General features: G+C 51.6%; 2 protein-coding genes across 2 annotated transcripts; both read right to left on the bottom strand.

Annotated features, from left to right (window-relative positions):
• Positions 1 to 847: 847 nt before the first annotated feature.
• LOC103559157 (solute carrier family 22 member 20) lies at positions 848 to 22,701 on the bottom strand. The gene is made up of 9 exons (XM_070564644.1): positions 22,533 to 22,701; positions 19,776 to 19,944; positions 19,280 to 19,384; positions 19,073 to 19,196; positions 18,053 to 18,168; positions 13,088 to 13,302; positions 10,786 to 10,894; positions 10,383 to 10,586; positions 848 to 1,494 (listed from the first exon to the last, which is right to left on the bottom strand). Exons 1-9 carry the CDS (start codon positions 22,699 to 22,701, stop codon positions 1,398 to 1,400), a joined length of 1,308 nt encoding a protein of 435 aa, XP_070420745.1. The 3' UTR covers positions 848 to 1,397.
• Positions 22,702 to 23,522: 821 nt separating this feature from the next.
• LOC139074426 (solute carrier family 22 member 20-like) lies at positions 23,523 to 24,826 on the bottom strand. Its single transcript, XM_070564643.1, has 3 exons — positions 24,379 to 24,826; positions 24,205 to 24,308; positions 23,523 to 23,616 (listed from the first exon to the last, which is right to left on the bottom strand). Exons 1-3 carry the CDS (start codon positions 24,757 to 24,759, stop codon positions 23,523 to 23,525), a joined length of 579 nt encoding a protein of 192 aa, XP_070420744.1. The 5' UTR covers positions 24,760 to 24,826.
• Positions 24,827 to 25,145: the final 319 nt, after the last annotated feature.

Here is a 25,145-nt window from a genome sequence, read left to right as displayed (position 1 = left end):
TTCATTGGTTCCAGCAATGTGAACTGAGCCCCTGCTATGTGTGGGCCACCGTACCAGGCAAAGATGACCTAACTCTGCCTTCAAGGAGCCCCCAGGAGAGACGAGCACGTACGTGGATCCATTACAACGCAGTGGGGAGGATGTGTACGGGGCATCATGGGAGCCCAGAGGTAGGCAGGGGAGGTCACAGAGGGCTGCCTGGAAGAGGTGACTCCCAAGGTGAATCTTAAAGTGTGACCGGGCACAGCAGCCCTCCACCTTTCAAATTTACTCTCTGCAGAGGGCTGTGGGTTGAGAACAACTCGAATAGGGAAGCTCACATGGTGGATGGTTGAATGAGAGGTGATCTCTATGGGAGGGACTGAGGATTCGGGGCATCAAGGCCAGGGCCTTGGGAAAGCTGTTTGGAGGGGTTTCGTTCAAGCTCTGGTCCAAGGACTACACTGCTGAGACCCACCTTGGCAGAAGGGCAGATTGCACTGATTCCTGCCCAAACTGTGATATTCCTGCTTCTTTCCTACGTTGCGCTTTTCTGGGCACTGAGCAGACTGGGCACTGACCTCTTTGATTCTCTGGCAACTCCGGGAGGAAGGGCTTAGACAAGGAAACCTACCCAAGGCCGCCCAGCAGGCCAGGATTTGAATCCCTTATGAATCTAACCTGAATTCTGGTGAAGGTCAAGGTCAGGGATGCAGGCACACATCCATGAGGTCAGAGGATGCTGCTGACCCCACACCAGCGATTCAGCCCTCTGGATGACTTCTGGGGAACCGAACCACATCCCATTTCTGCAAAGTGGTATTGCCAGGAATGCAAATGACAGGTAGAGATCTCTATCCATCATCTGAGTCTGGCTTCGTCATTTATTCATCAACTATTTATGGAGCAGGTACCATCTCCGAGGCCCATTTCAAGGGACAAGAAGGCCCTGCCGTGGAGACATTTATCAGTGGAGGAGGGAAGTCACACACAGGGGAAGAGAGCTTGAATCAGATAAGGCAGGAAAGAGTAAATGCCACGTGAGTGGGGCACAGCGAGTTTTGGACGTTCCTCAAGGACAAGCGGGGCAGGGCTGTTCCAGGGCCAACAGGGGCAGAAAGGTCACCCTAACTCTGCAAAGACACAGTGGTTCCAGGTGGAACAAGAATGAACAGAATTTAAGAGGCAGATCCGAGGATGGGAAAGCGGGAGTTCCTGGGCGTGGCTTCTCCTTTCTGTCCATTTGTAACGTCAACGGGCTGCTGCTGGTTGGTTTCCTTCTTGCAGCCTTCACCCTGGTTTGTGGGCGGCTCTTGATCGTGGGCTTGCACAGCCACCCCAGTCCTCAGCCGACCTCCCCCCCGGGACTGTCTGGGCCCCAGCTGAGGTGCTGCCACAAGCCCCAGGCTCTCGGTAGCTTAGATGGTTTCTTTAAGGGCAGAAGCCCCCAGCTGCTGCAGAGAAATATCTTCACTCTTCTGTTCTGCATCCTTCCTTGAAAGGCCTGCTTTGACTCTGTTGAAAGGAAAAGACAATTGGAAAAACGACATGGGAAGGGAGAAGGGAGGTGCTGAGGGGCAGGTGGCGTGTGCGCGGTGTTCAAGGGTGTTTGGGCCACAGGCAGTCTCCACTCTCCCAAAGCCCCCAGGGAAGGTGGAAGCCGCGGTGGCACTTCCTCTAGTCCTTGTGGGACACTGAGCGGGCGCCCTCCCGCTGTCCCGTCCGCTCCCTCCTTGCTCCATTCCTGAGGTCTCACAGCCGGCAGAGACTGGCCTGGTTTAACAGTCAGACTTGGAAAACCTTCAGGGTCGAAGAGTTTTCCGATGAAACCCTGAGGCCAGACACGCACCCAAGGTCACCCAGTGGGGTCTGGCTTGCCTGTGGACCACGTGCACCAGCAGAGACCCTGGGGACTGGACACTGTCAGTGTCCTTCCTGCCCCAGGTAGAGCCAGCCCCAGGAGGCAGGGAGGGTGAGAGCGAAGGGAGTCACCTGGAACAGCCCCCAAACAGCCCGAAGGCTGCCCCTGGGCTCTCTGTCTTTTGACCAGATCCAATTCAGCCTTTTTCTCTTTTAACCCTCTAGTCTTTGAAATAACTGGTGTTCCATCTCCTCTAGTTTATTTTATCCTGGCCTGCAGACTGATAAGTATTTGTTCTACCTAACAGTCTTGGTTTTTGTATCTCCCTGTTTTAATCATTAACACATCTTGCCAATTTCTCCTGTCTACTGGTTCCATTTTTAGAACTTTTTCGACGTTCAAAACATTTTTTTTTAAGATTTTATTTTTCTTCCCAAAGCCCCGTGGTACATAGTTGTGTATTTTTAGTTGTGGGTCCTTCTAGTTGTGGCATGTGGGATGCCGCCTCAGCATGGCTTGATGAGCGGTGCCATGTCCACGCCCAGGATTCAAACTGGTGAAACCCTGGGCCGCCTGCAGCGGAGCGTGCGAACTTAACCGCTCGGCCACAGGGCCGGTCCCTCAAAATGTTTTGCCAGTGTTTTTAACCTTACCTTTTAACTTTTCTATTTCTAATCTTTTAGTTCAATGGTTTAAACCATTTTTGTGGGGGTGATTATTTCTTAACATAATCACAAAGAAACGTTTCTTTCTTCTTGCTCTGCTGTCCTCGTCTCTATTCTGCCCTTTAAGACTCCTGGTCTTTCCGACTCTGTTGCTTGGGTTTGTTCAGCTTCTTGGTTTTACGTGTCGTGTGTCTGTGGGTGGGGACCGACAGGCAGGGCTCTCCCTCGCTACCTGCTTGTCCTCAGTTCCGTTTAATAGATTCCCCACCCCTTTAAAGACGATTCCTAAAATTGCAAAGGCAGACATTCTCCAGATTCAACTCTGCACTGGTCAGGTTTGCTCAACGCTACTTTTAAACTCATCAAACGAGCAAAGATGACCAGAGCCAGCCCGTTGTGTGACGTGAAATCCATGATCTTCTTTTTTAATGACTGAAATAGAGTGAAATTAGCATTAAAATCATGCTTGGGTCAGCTGTGCAACTGGAGGTCACTGTGAATAGCGGGGTGGCAGGAGGTCCCCGCTCACCAAGGACCTGGGCTTTGGCCTCAGTGGACAGCCCGATCAACGAAGGGTTGAAAATCTACCCCCCTCCCCCTCACCTTTCCATGCCCCGCTTCCAGGGGGCGAGCTCCATGGAAAGTGACTGGTTGGAGCCTTGAACTTTCTCCAGGCCAGTTTGCCTCTCTTCTGGATCTTTCCACCATCTTGGCAGACTTTAGGGAGCATCTCCCCAGGTCCCTTCCCTGGCTTCTGGGCCTGAAGAGGGGCTGCCCTGTGTCTGGGAAGTGACCTAATTGAATTCGTGTAACTTTTTCACTGTATGCCTCTTCCTCCTGATCATCAAAGGAAACCTCCAATATAGATAATTTGGAGATAATTTTAAAAATTTAAAGCAGTCAGGAAAAAAGAAAACGTCACCTATAACTTGAGGCGATGACTATCACCATTTTAGTATATTTCTTTCTCTCAACATATTTCTTGAGATAATTAGGAAGATATCATAAGTAATTATAATATACTGCTTAACAGTATATTGTAAACATTCCTTATGCCATTAAACTCTCTTCATCAACCTAACTTTTAACTGTTGCATAATGTCAAAATTTATTTAAATTGTTGGATATTTGGAGCATTTACTTTTTTTTTAATGTACATTAAGCATGGTGATGAACATCCTTGTAAATAAACTTTGTCCACATTTCAGCTTGTTTTCTTGGGGCAGATTCCTGGAAATGCCGTTGCTGCTTGGAAGAATATGAAAATTGTTACAGTTCATGGTCAGTTATGCCAAAGAACCTTCCAGAAAGGCTTCAGGAGTTTCCTGCCCCCTACCCACACATCTCCTGCGTTGACTATCACTATATTTAAAAACCTTTCCCCGTTGGATGTTTAAAAATGACATCTCCCTGTTTGAATTACATTTCTTTGATCGTGACTGAGGTGAATACTTCTCTGTTTACTTCCTATTGGCATTTCCTCCCTTGTGAATGCTCCATCCTGACATGAAAGGAAGTTTTGAACAGGTTTAGTCAACTGTTCCTTTGCTATGGTGCCCCAACAAACTGGGACATAAGCTCCACGAGTCACAGGGGCCGACCCCAGGACCACACGCATTCAGACCGTTTAATGAAGAATCTGGCAATTTACACAGAAACAAATTATTTACAAATGGATTTTTGCCTGCCTACGAAATAAAGCTGGGGAAAGTCCACTTATGTCTTTACCTCAGGAACCGTGTCACAGGCGGCTTAGAGATAATCCTTCTTGGCGTGCCGCCATCTTGGGGATGGGTCACTTGAACCTTAGAAAGGGGTCATTTTCTTCTCATCTTAATCCTTGACATCCCAGGCCTGTGACCAGCAGTCATAATTGTTTGATGAGATTAGAAATTGAGAAAAATGAGATAAGCTTCATTCTTATTGTCCAAGTATCTGAAATTCCATTTGACTGACTCAGGAGAGAAGCTCTGTGTTGCTTCCCCTGCCCTGACCTCACCACTTCCTACCAAACTGAAACAAGTTGAATGATTTCTGTCTCAAGTTTGGTTGGACAACAGCTGTCGAAAAGAACCCCAGACAGGTTATTGAGGAAGCCCACGGAGCAGGACACCCGGGAATCATGCAGGGGCAGGCTAAATGTGTACCTGACTAACAGCTTCTCAATGGCTCTTGAAGTCTCAACTGCAACGAGTCCTTATGGCTATTGGAACACACAATTGTGGTTGTAGAGAATGCATGCTTCATGGAGGTGACATTGCTTCCAAGGGGGCAAAAACTAGTTCTTCAGGGGCAAAAACATCTGCCATACCACAGTGGTTTGTGGCCTTCCAAAGGGCCGCAATAGAAGAACGGATACACAGTATATCTGTGGTATTAAAATATTATTGGGGGCCGGCTCCATGGCCGAGTGGTTAAGTTCGCGCACTCCGCTGCGGCGGCCCAGGGTTCGGATCCTGGGCGCGGACGTGGCACCGCTCGTCAGGCCACGTTGAGGCGGTGTCCCACATTCCACAACTAGAAGGATCTGCAACTAAGATATACAACTATGTACAGGGGGGGTTTGGGGAGATAAAGCAGAAAAAAAAAAAAAAAGATTGGCAACAGTTGTTAGCCCAGGTGCCAATCTTTAAAAAAAAATAATAAAATAAAATATTATTGGGAGGGTGAGAGTGTAATTAGGAAAAATATATATGTTAAAAGACTCCTTATTGGGGGCTGGGGAGTAGGTTATAATGTAAAAAGTTTGAGAAACTCTGTTCTGGAGAAACTGCCCGAAACACCTAGACCCCAGGTCACATTTAGTCTGAGATTCAAGAACGCCAAGGAGACAGGAAGATCTTTTAAAAATATAAATCAGGGGCCGGCCCCATGGCCGAGTGGTTAAGTTCATGGCGGCCCAGGATTTTACTGGTTCAGATCCTGGGCGCGGACATGGCACCACTCATCAGGCCACACTGAGGCAGCGTCCCACATGCCACAACTAGAAGGACCCACAACTAAAATACACACAACTATGTACTGGGGAAATTTGGGGAGAAAAAAAGCAGAAAAAAAAAGATTGGCAACAGTTGTTAGCTCAGGTGCTAATCTTTAAAAATACAAATCAGACCACATCAAATCCTTTTTTCGCAGTGGTTTCTCTGTTGACTGAAAATAAAAACCTAAATTCTCAGCCTGGTCTCTAGGGCTGCCCCGGGGCACCACTCCAGCCCCACCTGTCAGGTTCTCACCTGGCTCAGCAGCCCTCAGCTCTCTGGGACCTCAGGGGGCTTGCATGGGCTGTTCCCTCCTCCTGGGACACACTTGTCCCCTTCTCAGCCTGGCTAACTCCTCCTCCTCCTTTAAGTGTAGAGCCACCCCAACTTCCCAGTTGTTCTCTCTTAGTCACACCTTTATTTGCGCCTGGCACCTAGTAGGAAGTCAACGAATCGTAATTGAATACATGAATTAGATTTCAAAAAGCCTAAATTAAACACTAGGTAAAATCTTTGGCTTCCAGAACTCTGCAAACCTGCCAGACCAGCATTCACTAATCTCACCGGCTCACTCATGGCCCCGCTCCGTCTGGACGTGCTCCTGCTGGTGTCCACGCAAGAGCGGGCTTCGTTTCCCCAAGAAGTCAGCTCACTCTGCTTGCTAAATAAGCACCGTGTCCGTTTCCCCTTTAATAACGATAGGTCTAAACTTCTTGGGCAAAAGTTTACATGAGATGCAAATAGGCTTTGGGAGTGGCTAGTCTATTTTTTGGCATTGTTAACGCTAGTTATAATCCCAAGGGGAATTCTGGGAGGACAAGGGGAATCTGGAGGGGCGTGAGGTTAGAGGAGGTGGGGGTCGAGGGGACTGTCCTTTATCTGTTTATGAGAATGACAACCTGTGTCATCGAAAAGATATGAAAAGCTTTTCTTCCCTGCTCTGCCTGAACGATGCAATCCTAAAGCCGTTCCGTGGGGCAGAGCAAGGTGGGTGTCCCCGGTGGGGGGTGGCCTGGCGCAGGGTGACAGAGCGCAAGCAGGGTGCGGAGGGGGTCCATGCAGGGAGGGCCAGGTTACACGCAGGGGGACTGATCAAACAAGGAAATATGGTAAGGATGGAGGGAGGTACATTTCTCATTGTCAGAGAAGGGAGTTGAATATGAAAAGGGAGAAAACGGGGCTGAATCGGTGGTGTTGGATTGGAATTGGAGGGGTTGCTGTGAACTCACAGTTTCCAGTGTGATCTGTAGGTGGAGAAATAAAGATGTAAGGGTATGTGTATGTATCTATATGTATATTCGTGTATTCCCCACCTCTCCACTGGGAGGGCTTGAGGGCAGTAACGACAAGCCCCTCACATCTAGATCCTGGCTTCCGAATACCATTCTCTGCTATAATGAACCAGGACACTCAGAGAAATGGCTGCTCCCAGGACTGCCACAGGGAAACGATGAGCCCAGAATGTCTGGTTGTGCCAGAAAGCAAGGATATGCTCAAAGAAGTTTAAAAGGACACAGAAGTCAAAAGGTCCCCACTGGCCAAATCTAGGATAAATTGAGCATCAAAATAAACAGAGTATAATCCATTGAAAAAATGAGAAGCCATAAATCCATAATGATCCAAATAAATACATCATAAATTGAAAGTTTGATGAGGAAGGGAATATTTACATCATTTCAAAGTACTTGCCCACAAAATACTGGTTAATTACAGAGGGGGAAAAAAGAGTAACTTCACAGTGGGGGAGTCTGGCAGATACCACCTTAATCAAGGGATTGAGAGATATCACAGGACAAATGAAAAATGTGTGCTGCCTGATAGGGTGTAATCAGCAGGACACAGTATCGCTTCTGCGACAGCACTGCCAGAGACGCATAAGCTATAACCTGTAACATCAGAACAACCCATACCCAGGGAAAATCTACAAAATAGCTAGTCTGTATCTTCAAAACAGTCAAGGTCCTTGTTAACTCACAGCTGATTTGTCATGGCTCTGTGTTCATCTTCAAAGCTATCTGGAGCCAAGACACTGACCATTAATGAAAACGAGGATGAAATGTACGAGCCGGTGATTTACAAGGTGCAGTTAAAGTCTGAACGCCCCTGGGAGGCAGCCTCTGTCAGCTTGTCTACACTGCTTATTGAAAACTGTAGATTCCCAAGGTCTGCAATTGGTTTACCGGGTTACAGCCCTGGTTTGGGTTGTGACCAATGGGATATAAAAGACCCCTCAGCAAACTCGTGCCTTGGCTTCCCTGAGATGGAGGTAGCCCACATTCATCGTGATAGCTAGCGAGGCAGAGATGAAAGGCACGCTGGGGACTAAGAGAGGCCGTGGGGAGTGCACCTTGCTACCCTGAGCCTCCCCGATCTTTGCCTGTATTTCCTTCCTCCTAGTGTATCGCATCCTTTGCCTTATGAAAGCGTTATGTAAGAGTGCTTTGTGGAGTCTTTTTTGTCCTTCCAGTTATAAAACCTTGTGTCATTGTTGGAGTCATGAGAGTCAAAGGGACACTTGAGGACCTAGTCCAGCCTGAAGGAGATGCGACAACTGAATGCCACCTGTGATTCTGAACCAGATCCTTTTGCTTCACAGGACATTGTTGGGGGGCAAAACTTGAATGAGGTCTGAGGATTAAATGGTAGTCATGTATCACCATTAATTTTCTGATTGCAGTGGCGATATGATGGTCATGTCGGAGAAGATCCTTGTTGGAGGACATACACGTTAAAGCATTTGGAAGAGATGTCAACAACTTTCTCTTATATGGTTCAGAAAAAAAAGTCCTTTGTCTAGCATAGCACTTCTGTAAGTTTGAGATTGTTCCCGATGTCACGCGCACACACAATTAAAAAAAATAAACGATAAAAGCAATACAAAATATGGGACTACTTTACAACATCTGTTAAGCTTTAGAGAGCTTCCCACACTGTGGACATTAATAAGTTTTTCAGCTGTGCACCTGGGCCTCGCCTCCTGGGAGGAACGGACTCCCGACAGGGCCAGCTAGATCAGACCCAACCGGAAATCGTTATGAGAAAGAATGGCTTGTTATCAACTACTATGAAGATTAAAATTATTTTTAGCAAATGGTCTCCATAATGTGATTAGTCCATATCCGCAACCACATACAGTAGTTTTGTTTTTTTTTTGGGGGGGGGAAGATTAGCCCTGAGCTAACTGCTGCCAATCCTCCTATTTTTGCTGAGGAAGACTGGCCCTGAGCTAACATCCGTGCCCATCTTCCTCTACTTTATATGTGGGACGCCTATCACAGCATGGCGTGGCAAGCAGTGCCATGTTCTCACCCGGGATCCGAACCAGCAAACCCTGGGCCGCAGAGAAGTGGAATGTGCGAACTTGACCACAGCGCCACCGGGTCGGCCCCAGTAGTTTTACAATAAATTGTTCCTGGCAAGGTCAAAGGACGCGATGCTACCTAAAACTAGAACTTCATTTGGTATTACTGGGATGTTTCTATAGTCAGGGTAGGCAAAATGTGATTTAAAAAATGTCCAGGCCAGATCATTACAGTGGTTCTGTCTGCAATATTAGGGGAGGGCACTTCTCCAACCATTTTTCACATACTTGGGCCCCTCAGGCAACATCTCAGAGCCTCTGCAAGTAAGCTCTGGATTGGCTTCTTGACAGGTATTTACCCAGCACCAGGATACCTGGACCTCCGTCTGTGGGGAGGGGGCGGGGCGGTGGAAGACAAGCAGGCAAAGGGCAAAGAAAGGAGCTCCAGACAGAGGGAACAGCCTTGGTGGTGGCCAGGCTGACCGTGGGGAGGTGAGCAGGGGCCAGGTCCGGGGCCTTGAAAGCTTTGAGATTTTATCCTTAGTGCAGAGGGGAGGCGGTGAAGGAGGGAGTGACGTGAATCTTTACACAATAAGCCTTTCCCACTAGCTGCTGTGTAGAGACTAAGAAGAGAGGGACCTGGGACGAGCAGAGTCTCTTGGAGTTGTCTCGACAAAAGATAATGGTGGCTAGGAGGACAGGGACGGCCATGGCGTGGAGAGAGACGGACAGATTCGAAACAAATTTTGGAGGCAGAATTGACAGGACTTGCCAAGGACGTATCTTTGATCTGCGTGAGTCCGGCGGCTCAGGTTAGACACGGGATGTTCATGGGGTGGGGGGTATTTTTAAGGGCACCCACAGAGCCTGCTGGGCAGAGATGGGTTCAGCTGTGGGATCAAGCTGGACTCTCAGAGAAAGCTACAGTTTTGGGCTCTGTCACCTTCCCTGCCCCCACTCCTCAAAACTAAGGGTCTTCGCTGAGCCCACTGCTGCCGAAAAATGCTTCAAGGAGCCACACCAAGTCCCCTCTGGCACTCGTTAGGAACGTTGTCAAGGACATTGCTGTCATCTTACTCGGCGACCTCTCTAAGGAGACCCACAAGAGAAATTTCTTCTACTGCTAATTGCTAAGAAAAGCTTCATGTTCCCCAAGGAACTGTATTCCTTTTCGTCTCTGACAGTAAGACAAAAGTCACTAATGGGGTCCCCCTTTCTGCTGCCAGGAAGCTCTGAGCCACATGCGAAGCCCTACGCGGCAGCCGCACGGCCCTGTCTTTGCTTCAAAGGCGGGCACCTCTCCTCTGCCAAACCAGCATCCCATCCTCTGCCAGCTTCGCTTCAACTCATGTTCTTATTCTTCCTGGTCCACAGCGTATTCTTGTTTCTATTTCCCCATTCGTTGCTGGCTCTGTTCTTTGGAAAGCTAAGCCTCCGCAGATGGAGGCGGTAGGCATCGCTGGTCTTTCCCCACGGCTCTCACTGGTCCAGCCAGGACGTTTTACCAGCTCAAGGATGCTTTTTGCCCCCAAGTGGTTTCAGTGGAACCTGCAGCCTGTTTGGCCGCCCCTACCCCACTATGCCCACAGACCCCTCACCTCCTCTCCATCGCCTCAATGGTCTCCACCAGGGGCATGTTGCGCGTCTCAGCCAAGAAGCAGACGGCCAGCCCGGCCAGGATCGAGGTGGCTCCGAAGCCCACAGGTGGCAGGACCGTGCCAAACTCCCCGAGCATGGTGACCAGGGGCGCCGCCAGGCCCCCGAGGCGGGCGTTGACCGAGGTGAAGCCCATCCCCATCTGCCTGTTCAAGGAGTGTGGACGGGTCAGTAGCCATGGCCTGGAGCCCCCAGAGGGCCGGGAGTGCCAGGGCCTGGGTGTCAGGGGGCAGAGCAGAAAGGAGAGAGGGGTCCCGCTTGGACAAACCCAGCAGGTGTCAACCTGCAGCACCAGGGCCTCCCGGGCCGGGACAGGCGCTCCTCTGCCTGCCCCCATGCACCCACCTGATCTCCGTGGGGTACAGCTCTCCCGTGAACAGGTACACGCAGATGAAGGAGCTGGCCAGGCAGCCTTTGCCCAGCGCCGCCTGGGCCGTGCGCAGGGTCTGCATATCTGGGGATGGGGGAGGCAGAGCCGGTGGGGTGGGGAGCTCAGAGCCTCAAAGGGGAGCAGGGAGGCAAGGGGGGTAGTGGAGGGGGTGGGAGGGCCTCAGGAGGGGACAGGGGAGGGAGGCAGAGTCACGTGGCAGCGGTGGGGGGTGGGAATTGGGATTCTCACTACCTCACTGGTCCCACCTGGGGCCCAGAAGTTCCCCACTGCCCTTCTCTGACCTCTACCTCCTTCCTCCCTTATTGCCATCTGTCACCAAGTCCTGGGGGAAGGCTGACAAGCTTTGGAGTTAGGCCTGGGTTCAAATCCCAGCTCTGACCCAGCTGAGTGACCTTGGTTACTGTTACTTAACCTCTCTGAGCCTCCTTGTCCTCATCTGTAAAATGAGGAAAGTACCAGCGCCTGCTTCACAGGCTTGTCAGAAGGTTGACATGACGTCCTGGGTGCAAAGTGCTCAGTGCTCTTTAAACCTTAGCTGTTACCATCATTATGAATATGTTCGTCATGCTGTTGGTCATAAACAGCAAAACTCCAACGCACGTGTCCAACATCGGGGCACAGGTCAAGGACACTATGGCCCGTCCTCTGGATCTGGTGGCAGCTCCGTGTGGCACACAGAATCAAGAGGGGAGATTTTATAAAACACCCACACCTGGGCCTTGCCCCGTCTCCACTGTGGCAAAGCCTCTTCGGGATGGGCTCATAGTTGGGGTATTGGTTTTTTTTGAGGAAGATTAGCCCTGAGCTAACATCCACCGCCAATCCTCCTCTTTTTGCTGAGGAAGACTGGCCCTGAGCTAACATCTGTGCCCATCTTCCTCTATTTTATATGTGGGACGCCTACCACAGCATGGCTGGTTGCCAAGCAGTGCCATGTCTGCACCCGGGATCCGAAGCTGTGAACCCCGGCTGCTGAAGCAGAGTGTGTGAACTTAACTGTTATGCCTTGGGGCTGGTGCCAAGTTTGGGTATCTTTTACTTATTATTTTATTTTATTTTATTTTATTTTATTTATTTTTTTTTTTTTAGGAAGATTAGCCCTGAGCTAACTGCTGCCAATCTTCCTCTTTTTGCTGAGGAAGATTGGCCCTGAGCTAACATCCGTGCCCATCTTCCTCTACTTTATATGTGGGACACCTGCCACAGCATGTCTTCTGCCAAGCTGTGCCATGTCTGCACCCGGGATCCGAACCAGTGAACCCCGGGCCGCTCAGAAGCGGTATGTGCGAACTTCACCGCTGTGCCACTGGGCCGGCCCTTGGGTACTTTTTAAAAGGTCCCCAGGAGAGTATAATGTGTAGCCAGAGTTGGAAAACACCAATCAAGATGAAGTATCATAAAATAATAAAAAATTAGGGTCAAGAAACATTTGTACTAACGTAGAAAAGAATGTTTATGTTACAACATATAATGAAAAAGGATACATTTTATAATATATACATGCGTATACATATATAATCCTATTTATAGTATTGTATATACACACGTAATATTATCTTAATTATGTCAAATGCAAAATCTATACATAGGAAAAAGCATCAGAAGAAAATATATCAAAATACCACTAGTACTAATCTATCTGCTCTACAAGGGAGGGAGTGAAGCACAGAGAAATGAGACAGCATGCCCCAGGCCATGGTGGCAGAGCTGGGACGCACGCTCCAGGATCTGATCCTCAACCCCGGCTTCCTGCTGGAATCGCTCACAGTTTTTTAAATACTGAGGGTTGCGTCCCAGTCCTTGAAACTAATGGCATTGGCCTGGAACCCCTGGGCACTGGGGGTTTGCAAAGGTCTCCGGGTGGTGACAATTCCAGCCCGGTTTGCAAACCACTGCTCCAGGGCCAGCCCGCTGAGGTTCAACCCTGACTTCTCAACCCTCATGATGCTGCCTGCGGGCTCCAGGTGGACACACCAGCCGGCCCTCTGGCTCTCCAGCTGTTTTTATGCATCAGTCTAATAATCTCTCTGGCAGGACAGTAAAGGCTTTGAAGGCAAAGACTCGTGTCCTTTGTAGATCCTCCACCATGTCATGGATACTGGCACTAAGTGTTTAACAAGAACTCTACTATCTGGTGGCCACTTTATTTCCAGATCCAAAAGACTGTCTCAGCCTGTTCCCTTGTTGTACGTGTTGCCCACCAGCCCCCAGCCCCCTGGGGCTCCCAGGCCGTAACGGCAGAAGCGGATGGCTCACCTTCCGGCACGAACATGTTCGCGATCACCATGAGCCCAGCCACGACGAGGAAGGAGGCCACCGTGGCCCGGCGGCCCACGTAGATCATGGTGGTGGTGGCCACCAGCATGGCCGGGATGTCTATGACCCCGAACAGGACCTGCACCAGGTAGACGCTGAGCCCAAACTTCTGCAGGTCCATGGCCAGGCCGTAGTAAGCCATGGAGTTGGAGAACCTGGGAGCAGGGGCAGAATGGTCCTGTTTCACCCCAGGGTCCACTGTCCTGGACCCAGGGGATGGGGGACACACAAGGATAAATGACACAAGGCTCCTCTCCTCAGGATGTTAAAATCCCCTGACTTGGCACAACCCCCCCTCCCGGTCCCCTAAGTCTCTGACTTTGGCCCAGCCCCTCCCTCCACGTCCCTCTCCCTGAATCCAGTTGGTGGGACCTGGAGTGTGAGTGCCTTCCCCTGTCAGCACCTCCCCAGCCCCTCCACCTCCAGTAGCTGGTCTGAACATCACATCTAAGAGTTAGGGGGAGAAAACAGGAGGCTTCCAATGAGGCCAAGGCTCCACCGGCCCCTCACAGCGCCTCCCACTGTCCACTGGGAACTCGGCAGCTGCTTCTGCTGAGAGGGTCTACAGTCCAACCGACCACAAAAACCTGGGGTCCCCACACTTGGGGTCTCCACAGAAATTTCAGAGGCCCCCGAGGCAGTGTCTCAAAGAGATGTGTACACTCATGTTCATAGCAGCCTTGTTCACAAAAGCCAAAAGGCGGAAGCAACCCAAGCGTCCACCAACGGATGAATGATGAACAACACGTGGTCTATCCATACAATGGAATATTACTCAGCCTTCAAAAGGAAGAAATTCTGACCATGCCACAACATGGGTGAACCCTGAGGACGTTATGCTAAGTGAAATAAGCCATTCATAAAAAGATACATGCTGCATGATTCCGCTTATAGAAGGTCCCTAGAGGAGTCAAATTCAAATGGTGGTTTTGAGGGCCTGGGGAGAGCGAATGGGGAATTGCTGCTTAATGGGGACGGAGTTTCAGTTTGACAAGATGGAAAGAGCTCTGGTGATCGGTTGCCCAACAGCGTGAATGTACTTAACACTGCGGTACTGACCTGCACAGTTACAAACGGTTAAGATGGCAAATTTTATGTTACACGTATTTTACCACAACTAAGAAATAACAAAAACAGGACAAAACCAGGCGTTGTTTCTCTGCAGGCCACATGCCGGCACAGGCCCAGGAGCGTATGGGGAGGGGAGGTGGAAAAACAGAATTTGGCAGCGGGCTCTCTCCATCAGGGCCCAGCAGCTGCCTCCAAATTACTTCCCGAGAAACTCCTTCCACCCCTCCCAACTATCCCTGGCTATGTGAGTCACTGGAGATGGAAAAAAAGAGAAGAAACTTCTGGAAAAGCTGACAGTGATTCTTGTTGGCTCTAGTCAGGCCTGAGGGAGTCAAGGGAGAATCCAGGTCTGATTTCACCACTTCTCCTCCCAGATGGAGATCAGAGACGAGGCCCCCAACATATTGCTTTGAGCACTCTGGAAAACAGACAAACCCGGGTGAAATAGCTCATGGCCCTTAATGCCGCAGGGAAGGCCGCATGAGGTGGGCTTCGTCTGGTCTGGGGTTGTTGTGCTGGAGAGCAGACAATCTGACCTTGGAAAGACCAGTTTTGCTTCATTAGTCCCCTCACCCCGCCTCGACAGGATGGGCGTTGCGCTGACCACCCCTCGGCGTCCTTCTCTCCCCACCCTCGCTCTCCACCGGCTGCTCCCTTCTTGGCAGTTCCTCTTGTCCCTTAGTGTCCTCTCTGTCCCGTATTTTTCTGTCTTCTTCCCCTTCCTTCTTCTCTCAGTTGTAGATGTTCCTGCCTTTCTTTCCTTCCCGCGTCCATCTGTTGTGTGATTTGTTCCCCACACCATGTAAATGTTCTCCCATGCCGCTGCACACGGTCGTGAACGAAATGGACAAGACGCCTGCCCTCTCGGGGCTTCAGCTCTGGTGTGGAGACAGGCATTCAGGGAAGGAAACCCATGTTCCTCTCCCCACCATTGAAAAAACTTTGTCACATCATTAAACACGCAACAAGAGTACCCTTCACGTTTCCCTGCCTTGACATCTCCTGAAGGATCACAGGGACACCCTTCCTTTTAAAAACCCTCCTGAGGGGCTGGCCCCGTGGCCAAGTGGTTAAGTTCACACGCTCCACTGCAGGCAGCCCAGTGTTTCGTTGGTTTGAATCCTGGGCGCGGACATGGCGCTGCTCATCAAACCACGCTGTGGCAGCGTCCCACATGCCACAACTAGAAGGACCCACAACGAAGAATATACAACTATGTACCGGGGGGCTTTGGGGAGAAAAAGGAAAAAATAAAATCTTTAAAAACCCTCCCGAGCCTCTGGTCTTCTTTCCCAACACTTTGGCTTAGTTTTGGCAGGATGTGGAGTGACCCAGACCCCGAGGGCAGCAGAGAGGGGATGACAAAGATGGAGAACTTACAAGGAAAAGCTGGGGACTTTCATTGCCCATCCTCCTCCTCATCTCCCCTCCTCTGCCAGGGAGCCCAGAGCAAAGCCACGCCCCCACCTCTAGACGTTTTAGAAAAGCTTCTGTTATTTCCAGCAGAAATCTCGGACTGGGCCTGTCTGATTAGCGGCGGATCCCCTCTCTCCACCGCAATCCAAAACAGTTGCCTTCTTACTCCGTGCCCTACTTTCGTCTCTCGGGAAGAACGACTTTCCAAGGGTCAGCAAGAGAAAGGCCCCATCCCGACTCAGTTATGTTAAACCAGCAGAGTCCCCGATAATCCAAAATGATATTTTCCTCCTTGTGGCTCCTGGGACCCCCATGCCCTGCCTCATCAAAGATGAAACCTAGAAAACTCCTGTCCTGGTCACAAGGAGCTGTGACATCAGCTGGCAGATGAGGCTCCCCAAACAAAGACAAAATTCGTCCTTGCCTTCTCGTGCTCTCATCACTTAGAAATCACAAGAGTTGTAGGAGCTCTGTGCCAGGAGCTGGGGCAGAAACCAGTATCGATACTTTCTATGATCTCGAAGCAGATAAGATGACGTATTCACAGATGCCCGGGGTTACAACAGGGATCAATACTACTCATTGATTGAATATATACGTATATATATTCTGGGTACAATTTTTTGTTGGATTTTGGTTATTTTATTTTGGAATAAATTTATATTCACAGAAAAGTTGCAAAGTTACATCAGGACATCTTTGGGGGACCCTTATTCTGCACCACAAGTAGCATATTCATACAGCAGAATGCAATTCAACAAGAATAAGCTATGTACTACAACACGGATGCATCGCACAAACATAATACTGAACAAGAGACACTGGTTAAAGAAGAGTACACACCGTGTGATTAAATTTATGTGACGTTCAAAAATAAGCTAAAGTAATCTAGGGCATTAGAATAAGGATAGTGATTACCTTGGGGGAGGGCAGTGACTCCAAGGGGACACCAGAGGCTTCTGAGGGGGCTCTCCAGTTGCCCAAGCCAGAACTGACTGGCAGGCAACACTGTTGGAGCAGAAGCCCTCTGAAGGCCAGAGTGGGGGATAATCGCACATTTCCAGCGCACGTGGGACACAGCGTCAAATTCACACCAGAGAATAGACTCTTTCCCAAAGCGCTTTCCTGGGCAGGTGCAGGGGGACGTGTCACCTTTTAGTCCTCAGAAGGACCTTAGGGGCAGGTGCATAAGTAGGAGACTGAGGCAGGGGGGCTGGCTGACTTGCTCCAGGTCACCCGGCTAGTCTTGTCTACAAGAGCCACTTGGTTACCACTAAAGAGCATGGAGGGTCTGCTCCAGAGAGCGGATCATTCAGAGTCTACACCTCTGCTTCATAAATGTCAACCCCTGTTCTCTAAATGTCCAGGACATCCCGTCAAGCGAAATTAAAGTGGTCTTTTTTGTTTTCCGTCAGCCCCTTCCCTTAGGATTTGCCAGCTTCAAGTCTGTGCTGACGGGTAGAGGTTGCCTTTGTATTTTTTTTCTTCCCCAAAGCCCCAGCACGTAGTTGTATATCCTAGTTGTGAGTCATTCTAGTTCTTCTGTGTGGGATGCTGCCACAGCACGGCTGGATGAGAGGTGCGTAGGTCTGTGCCCAGGATCCAAACCGGTGAACCCCGGGCAGCCAAAGCAGAGTGCGTGAACTTAACCACTACGCCACCAGGCTGGCCCCTGCCTTTGTATTTGCATCCATTTCACATTTTCATGCCTGTCTATGTCCTTGTTAGGAATTCCTGCCCGCTCACCTGGCAAACTCTATTAACCATCTTTTAAAACCCACCTAAGGTATGCTGACAGATAAAAACTAGACTATTGGGGGTGAGAAGGTGCAGTCTATTCAGAAACAGCTATACAAAAATGTACACCTGAAATTACACAATGTTATAAACCAATAGGACCTCAATAAAACCATTTTTAAAAAACCACTTAAATTCCGTCTCCTGTGTGACCGTCAGCAGCCCCAACCAGGAGAAAGTCTATTAGGACATTTGTCATACCTCATGGAAATTACTGTTTCCCTGTCTGTCCCCTTCTGGACCCACAAGTGTTCTTCCAGAATGGGACACTTCCAAGAACCCCCTGGAAAGCCCCAAGGGCCTATCAGGACGGGACAAGGTATGCTTTGAAAAAGCTATCTGGGTGCTTCCAATAGGTGCCCCCACCCAGGTGAGACCACTGCCCAGATGTGGGGGTCCCTAGATCAGCGTGGATGTCTCACCCATGGCCACCTCTTGGCATCCAGCAGAAGGCCAGAGGGCCCAGGACTCTCAGAGGACACTGGGAAAGAGTATGGGGCGGGATTGACTCCACAAGACTCACCTGCTCATTGCATGAAGCACATTTAAGAGTTTGTCAGTGGAGACAAAAGGCCTGTCCCTGCCTGGGGTCAAAGACTTGGGCATAAGCTGATCACCTACCAGACCACCATGAGACAGCAAGTGACCTTGCGGATGGCTGGGGTTCGGAAGAGGTCCAAGACCGAGTTGGAGGTGCGGATGCTTGTAAACTCACTCTGGATGTAGGAGCTCACCACCTGGGCAAGGAAAGCTTGTCAGGGGAAGAGAGGGACCTGGGCCCCATTTCCCTGCTGGGTATCCCTTTATCTGTGGAGAGGAGCGCCACGGTCGACGTCCCCCGCAAGATGGCTGGCCCTGGGCTCTTCCCCATCCTGGGACTGAAGGCCCTCCACGGGCTGTCTCCAGGGCTCCTGGGCTGCCTGCTGATTAGGCTGAATAGCCACTTGTGGTTCCAGCGGGACCCTCACGCCCCACCCTCCTGGTATAGACTGAGATCATCTCTGCTGATGATCACCGGCAGGGGTTCCGAGGGCTTCTGCCACTTGCCACCGTATGTTCTTTGGCAAATTACCTAAGTTATTGTTTCCCTGTCTGTCCCCTTCTGGACCTACAAGGGTTAGGTAACTTGGTAATGCAAACTTCAGTTTCCTCATCGGCAAAAGAGAGGCATTAAATGAGATTGTGTATAGAGCCCTTAGCACAGTGCCTGGCGTGGGGCTCGATAAATGGTCCTTATTTATAATAAGTGGTAAGTATCTTATCATAAACGGTATTTATAATAAATGGTACTTTTATTATTGATTCTTTGATAATTTCATTTTATGATTTCTATTTTAATATTTTTATTTTACTTTAGCATTTTATTTAAATTTTGGGGGGATGTCAACGGGAGCGGGTTATTTCCCCATTGCACAGATGGGTAAACTGATGAACAAAGCAGGTAAATTATTTATCCCGGATCGAGCAGTCATTCAATGGTTAAACATGGTTGCCACACAGCAACTCTTCCTTCTCTGTTTATTCCCAGCCCCTTCACCCGGATGGTGGCTGAGTCCTGGGCAGCTGCTGAGTCCCAGCACATCTGGAGGCCACCAGCGAGACTGAAAACTGTTCCTCCCTTCCTCCACCCATCCCGCCTACCTCCTTGGTCAGCCTTTCGCCTTCCTCCTTCCTCCCGTTCATGGCAGCCACCTTGCGCAGGTTCTGCACAGCGAGCTGGGACTTGCCGTGAAGGAGGAGCCAGCGCGATGACTCTGGCAGCCACCTGGGACCAAGAGAAGCATGAAGGATGACCCAGAGCTGATGGGAGCTCAGTCCATCCCCAAACCCAGGTATGCCTTCGTTTACCCTCCTTCAGACCCTAAAAACGGGAAAATGTCCTGCTGATGCAGAACCAGGAAGACCGGGGGACGCGCCAGCTTCCTTTTTTGCAGGATGTGGTACAGGGACTCGCTAGGGTACTTAGAGGCTACATGGGACTTGGGACTTCCACAGATCTGATTTTGAGTCTGGTTCTGACCCCAGTGGGTGGCCTTGAATAAGTCATGGACCCTCCCTGGGCTGTGCCTCAGTTCCCCTCCTATAAAATACCGTGAGTTTGTCCCAAAGGCAAAGCACTCGCCATGTTCTGGAGCCTCACACTAATGGAAGGGGTTTTACCAGAGCTTCGCGACAGCCATGCACAGGGCTCATGAGCCTGCGGCCCCCTGAACACCTGCCTGCCTTTGTGTGCCCCCCACGTCCAGCAGGTCCCAGCCACGGCACACCCCAAGCCTCTCACAGGAACAGGTGAGGCTCAGCCACACAGGTTCACCCTCCCCCACCCACTCTGCTCAGGACGTACCAAGAGTAGAGGAAAAAGACTAGGAAAGGAACAGAGACGGCAAATTGCAGCCACCGCCAGGGGCGGATCAGGTACGCCACTCCGGCCAGGATGAGCTGACCCAGGGTGAAGGAGTACCCCAGCAAGACCCCTGCCACGGTCCGGCCCCGGGTGGGCATCCACTCCACGACTGCAGAGAAAACCAGAACAGGTGCCGTTGGACTCAGCGCCCACGCGGTTGTTAATTCCTCCACCCCTTTTTGTTTGTTTGTTTTAAAGATTTTAATTTTTCCTTTTTCTCCCCAAACCCCCTAGACGCCACCTCAGCGTGGTTTGATGAGCAGTGCCATGTCCGTGCCCAGGAGTCGAACCAACGAAACCCTGGGCTGCCTGCAGTGGAGCGCGCGAACTTAACCACTCTACCACAGGGCCAGCCCCCCTCCACCCCTTTTATGGTGACTCTGTGGCCACTTGAAATCATGCCAGAGATGCACTGAGACATGGGCAAAGGTGTGCCGGCCTCTCACCTTAAATTCCAGGTGGACCAAAGGACCAAATGTAACCAATAAAACCAAAAAAATATTAGAAGAAATCGTGGTAGACTTTTTTTTTTCAATCTTAGAATCCAAAAGCGTTTTCCAAGAATGTCACAAAACCCAGAAGAATGAAAGGAAAGATCAACAAACTTGACTTCATAAAAATAAGAAGTGTCTTCACTCAAAAAAACAAAACAAAACAGCATAAGCAAAGTCATAATGTCAGCAAAAAAAAAAAAAGCAACTCAACAGATAAAGGGTGAATTTCGGTAATACTGGAAGAGTTCTTACAGAGCAATAGGAAAACAGCCAATGAGCCAAAAGAAAAACAGGCAAAGGATGTGAACCGTTGGTAGAAAAGGAAATATAATGACTCAATTTCATGATTTTTTTGTAAATGGCAAAACTTGGAAACAACGTAACTGTCCCTCCACGGGGGACGGGTTAAATAAATCATGCACACTCTAATGAGGGAACCACAATAAATGGCTGAGGATGCTGCTGTCCAATGAGCAGCCAGCTCGTGTGTCCAGTCCATCAGCAAATCCTGCGGCTTCCACCTGCAGAATCCAGCAGAGCCCTTCCTGCCTCCTCTCCTGCTACACCCGGCCCAAGCCAGCCTCGCCTCTGGCCGAGTGACCGCAGGAGGCCCGGAACTGGCCTCTAGAGGGATCCTGGCAAATGCTGAGTCAGATCACGTCAGGCCTTTCCTCAGCCCAGGACCCTCCAGAGCTCCCGTCTCACGCAATCGATACCCAAGTCCCTAAATGAGCACAGTGCCTGAGTGCCCCTCCCTCCCTGACCTCATCTGTCCCCAGCCCCCAGCTCCGCTCCAGCCACAAGGATCCCCTCCTCTTGAGCGCAATAGGCAGACTCCCCACTCAGGGCTTTTGCTGGAATGGTCTTCTCTAGAGAGCCAGGGTGCACTGCCTCGCCTCCTCCGAGCTTTGCCAGGGTGACCCCTCTCAGTGAGGCCTTCCCTGACCAAGCCAGGGAAACCTGCAGCCTCTCCCCCACCCCACCATTCTTGTTCCCTTTCTGGGATTTAGTTTTCCTCTGTAGCCCCTATCAAATTTTAAAATACTATATAATTCGCTTATTAGTGTTGTTTATTGTCTGTCTTCCCACACAACAACACGGACTCCACAGGAGCAGGGATCCGCTCCTTCATTGCTGCATCTCTAGTGCTTAGAATCACGTCTGGCACACAGTAGTAGGTGTGTGTGTGTGTGTGTCTGCATAGAGGTCTGTGTGGTATGGGTGTGCTTATATAGGGTGCATGTGTGTGCAGGGGTGTGGGCGTGTCGAGGTGAGTGTGTGTGTACATGGGGTGTGTGTGTTATGGAGGCAATTCTAGCATGAGCTGGACCTTGGACGTCCGTTCCTGCCCTCAGATTCCACAAGTCGTGGCTGGACGCCCTCCCCGAAGAGTGGGGGTGGGGTGGGGTGGGATTACTGAGATCCCACCATGAGCTCAGCGCCCTTCCATGCCCTGACATGGGGAAGGCGGGTGTCAGGTGCCACTGGCCTGGTGCATCCTGGTTCTCCAGCCCCAATATCCACCCCCCCACCCACCCCCCTGAGATGTAGGATCCTCCCTGAGGCATGGCGGTGTCCCCAGAGCAGACTGAGTAATTAGAAGGAAGTGCAGGCAGGCCTGTCTCCAGGTGGGCTTCTTGCTGACCCACAGTGCTCTCTGCCAGAGCCACCCGGGGGCTGCTTGGTACCAGCCTGGAGTGAGTACTGACCCGGTCACTTTGGGGTGGGGACATTCCCACCTGGCATCCAGGAAGGTAGGTCTCCACCATGGTGCTAAGGAGTTGCCGCCTTTGCCGGCGGGGTCAGCCTCGCCCTTTTTGGAGGCTCTTCATCTCTGGGCTTCCTGCAGCTCTGGGGACCATTGAGTCTCACCTCATTTCTGTGTCCCCACACCGAGCCCCCCACTGAGCCTGGAACACAGTTGGTGCCTAGTAAGTGGTTACTGATGACTAACTCAGGCAGGAAATAAACCCAACCCTCTCCGCTCACAGACGGGTGAATGGCAGCCCAGGTCCACAGCTCGCTGCCGGCGGGGCCGCTGCTGAGAGCCCAGGTCTCCCCAGAACCCCCGGGAGGCTCTGAGTCCAGGTCACTGGATGAGAATCCCAACACGACGAAACAGGAAAGACGCCCAGTGAGGGGGCCACCTCCCCCTGTTCCGTGAGCACCCCTCCCTTCCAGGCCCCTCCTTGGCTGGACTCACCCAGAGAGAGGGAGTTGAGGATGATGCCGGAGAAGGTCATGCCCATCAGGAACCGGAAGACGCAGTAGGCACTGAAGGAGCTGACGTACGCCGTGGCGGCCCCCGAAACTGCCAGCTGCAGGTACGACCAGACCAGAGGGCCCTTGCGACCCAGCCTGAGCTGGGCCATGGGCACATGGTTAGGTTTCCAGAGGCGCCAGCAGCATCTCCCGTGGGAGATGTCGAGGGAGGGTGAGAAGAAGCTGCTCCCCACCCACGCCTACCCCTGCCCACCACCCCAAAGCCACCCCTCCATAACAGAACATCCGCTGGGAGCAGGCACTGGCGGCGGAGGTTGGTCATGGGGGGAGAAGTGTGTTGGGGAAGAAAACTGGAGATGAAGAGATGTATTCCCTCCTTCCTTCCTTCACTCAAGGAGTATTTCTGGCCCCCTACCAAGCCCCCAATCTTCCAGGGTCTGGGAAAGGCAGAGATGCTGCAAAGGCCCCGAGGCCGGTGTGGTAGGTGGTGGGAGGGTCCCCTGAGTGCCTTTGTGGTTGGAGGGAGGCCTCAGACCAGAACTCCCAGGGGTGGGCCCTTGGCAGGGGCCCAGGCTGGTAAGAGCAGGACCCCAGGGCCAAGTCTTCATTGAACTGGTTGTGTTCGGGAGGTCAGCGGGGGTGCGAGGGCTTGTCACACCTCAGAGGAGTCCCAGGCCGGGGTGGCAGGGTTATTCCACTCCAGCCTTGGCACTGCCCCATTTGTAAGTGACGGTCCAGGGTTGGAGCCCCAGCTTGGCCAGGAGGATGGCATTTCTTCTCCATAGCCCATGACACACTCATTCATTCATTCACTCATTCATTTTGTTACACAAATGTTCATTGATCACCTCTAAGTGGCAGGCCTGAGCTGGGGGCTGGTGACACAGAAGACACTATGGATAAGAAAGAAGCTCAGACGAAGGAGGACCAGGATGTGTTGTGACACGGTGCAATGAGGGCTGTGACAGAGTCAGCCACGAGGGGCCTGAGGCATGTTGCCCAGGGGGCAGTCTACACTCCAGGGTGTGTGGTCTGGAGTCCGGGAGGATCCCCCAGAACCTGAACTGGCAAGAGCAAGAGGAGGGACAGCGGGGAGGGGAGAGGAGAGGGGGAGAGAAGGGGAGGAAGAGCCGGAAAGGAAAGAGAAAGAGGGCAGAGCAGGCGCGGCCGCTGACTCCGCAGAGCCATGCAGCACGTTGGGCTTCCCGGGCGTCTCTCCAGAGGTGCCCGGTCCATCGGTAGGGGCGGTCACCATTAGTTCTGGCTCATTCGTACAGGATAGAAGGGAGGACAGGAAGGCTCCTTCTAAAGGAACATGCAGAGGCCTTAAAGTGAAGAAAAAGTCAGACACAGAAGCACGTGTGGGGTGTGCCAGGCTTTGTACAAAAATGGAAGGACGGAGCCTATGCACGCCTCTGCTTGGACTGCATGACATAAAACATCTCTGGTGAGATACAGAGAGACCAGGCTGCCCTCCAGCAGTTTCCGCAGGGCAGGGGTCGGAGTGGGAAAGGGACGCCTCCTGCATGCTCTCTTGTACCTTCTGGAATTTTGAACCATGTGAATGTATTATGGCCATTATCTATTTGAAAATACATGAATAAAATTTAATAAAGAAAAATTAATGAAGACCCTCATCCCCAAAGGCTCACCTGTCTGCAAGGGTGCCAAACACGGCGGCGCCCACCAGCACCCCGGCCATGTAGATGGACTGAGCCAGGTCGCGGAGGGCACGGGCCTCGCACACCAGGTCCCACTGTGAGGGAGAGAGGGATGCTCCAGCCTCGGCCTTGGGCAGTGCCCCCCGCAGCCCGGCCCCCTCTAACCTCCATCACAATGGTGGACGGGAAGACGCTGCGGTCGTAGACCCAGCCGTCCCTGCAGCCCTCCGTGGCTGCCCCCTGGACGGAGGTGTTGGGGCTCAGGAGGGCCCACTGAGGCTCTGTGAAGCGCCGGCATGGCTCGGGGTCCCCCAGCCGGTCCAGGGGCACGGTGGCCCTCAGCCAGGCTCCTGAGTTGTCAGTGGCAGCCACAGTGTGGTTGGTGGGGCCCTGGCAGTGGTGGCGGGGCACGGCGGCCGTGAAGTTCTGCAGGAAGTTGTGGCAGGCCAGCAGGCTGCAGGGCAGCAGCAGCATGGCCGTGTAGATGAGCTGGAAGCGACCCACGCCACCCAGGGCATCCAGCAGGTCTGTGAAGGCCATGGCCATGGCTGAGGCCCAGCCCGCCGGGCCTTATGTAAGGGGCCGGGATGGGGCCTCCGGAGGTGGAGGAACAGGCCAGGGGGTTAGGACCGCAGATGCCCCGTGTCCGGCAGCTCAGAGGAGTTTGGTTACACCTCACAGGAGGCCTCGGGTGTCCCCGTGTCTAGAGGCTTCCCCTCCCTCCGGGCCCTTTCTCCTCATTTCTTTCAATCTCTCAGATCCTGAGTTGGAAAAGCAAGGGGTCCCAGAGGGCCCACCACCCGGCCCGCTGCCCTCGTCGGGAGGACCCCAGCAGTAAATGAGCACCATAGCCACCTTCCCCTCTTTTCTGGAGGCCACTGTGAGTCATCTTCAAGAGCCCAATTCCAGCCTCAGCACGTGGGACCCAGTCC

The sequence above is a fragment of the Equus przewalskii genome, chromosome 11, assembly GCF_037783145.1.
Source record: "Equus przewalskii isolate Varuska chromosome 11, EquPr2, whole genome shotgun sequence".
NCBI classification, from domain to species: domain Eukaryota; kingdom Metazoa; phylum Chordata; class Mammalia; order Perissodactyla; family Equidae; genus Equus; species Equus przewalskii.
The sequence above is the reverse complement of the archived record's forward strand: the minus strand, read 5'-3'. Positions and strand labels throughout refer to the sequence as shown.

Excerpts from the sequence above, each read along its gene's own strand:
- LOC139074426 (XM_070564643.1), bottom strand. The coding sequence starts at position 24,759 with ATGGCCATGGCCTTCACAGACCTGCTGGATGCCCTGGGTGGCGTGGGT. Across the intron at positions 24,309-24,378 it reads CGTCCACCATTGTGATGGAG|TGGGACCTGGTGTGCGAGGC; the intron begins GTTAGAGGGGGC and ends TCTCCCTCACAG. Across the intron at positions 23,617-24,204 it reads TTTGGCACCCTTGCAGACAG|TTCAGGTTCTGGGGGATCCT; the intron begins GTGAGCCTTTGG and ends TGCTCTTGCCAG.
- LOC103559157 (XM_070564644.1), bottom strand. The coding sequence starts at position 22,701 with ATGGCCCAGCTCAGGCTGGGTCGCAAGGGCCCTCTGGTCTGGTCGTAC. Across the intron at positions 19,385-19,775 it reads GTCTTTTTCCTCTACTCTTG|CGAGTCCCTGTACCACATCC; the intron begins GTACGTCCTGAG and ends TAAGTACCCTAG. Across the intron at positions 1,495-10,382 it reads ATTGAGGCGATGGAGAGGAG|AGTCAAAGCAGGCCTTTCAA; the intron begins GTGAGGGGTCTG and ends TCCTTTCAACAG.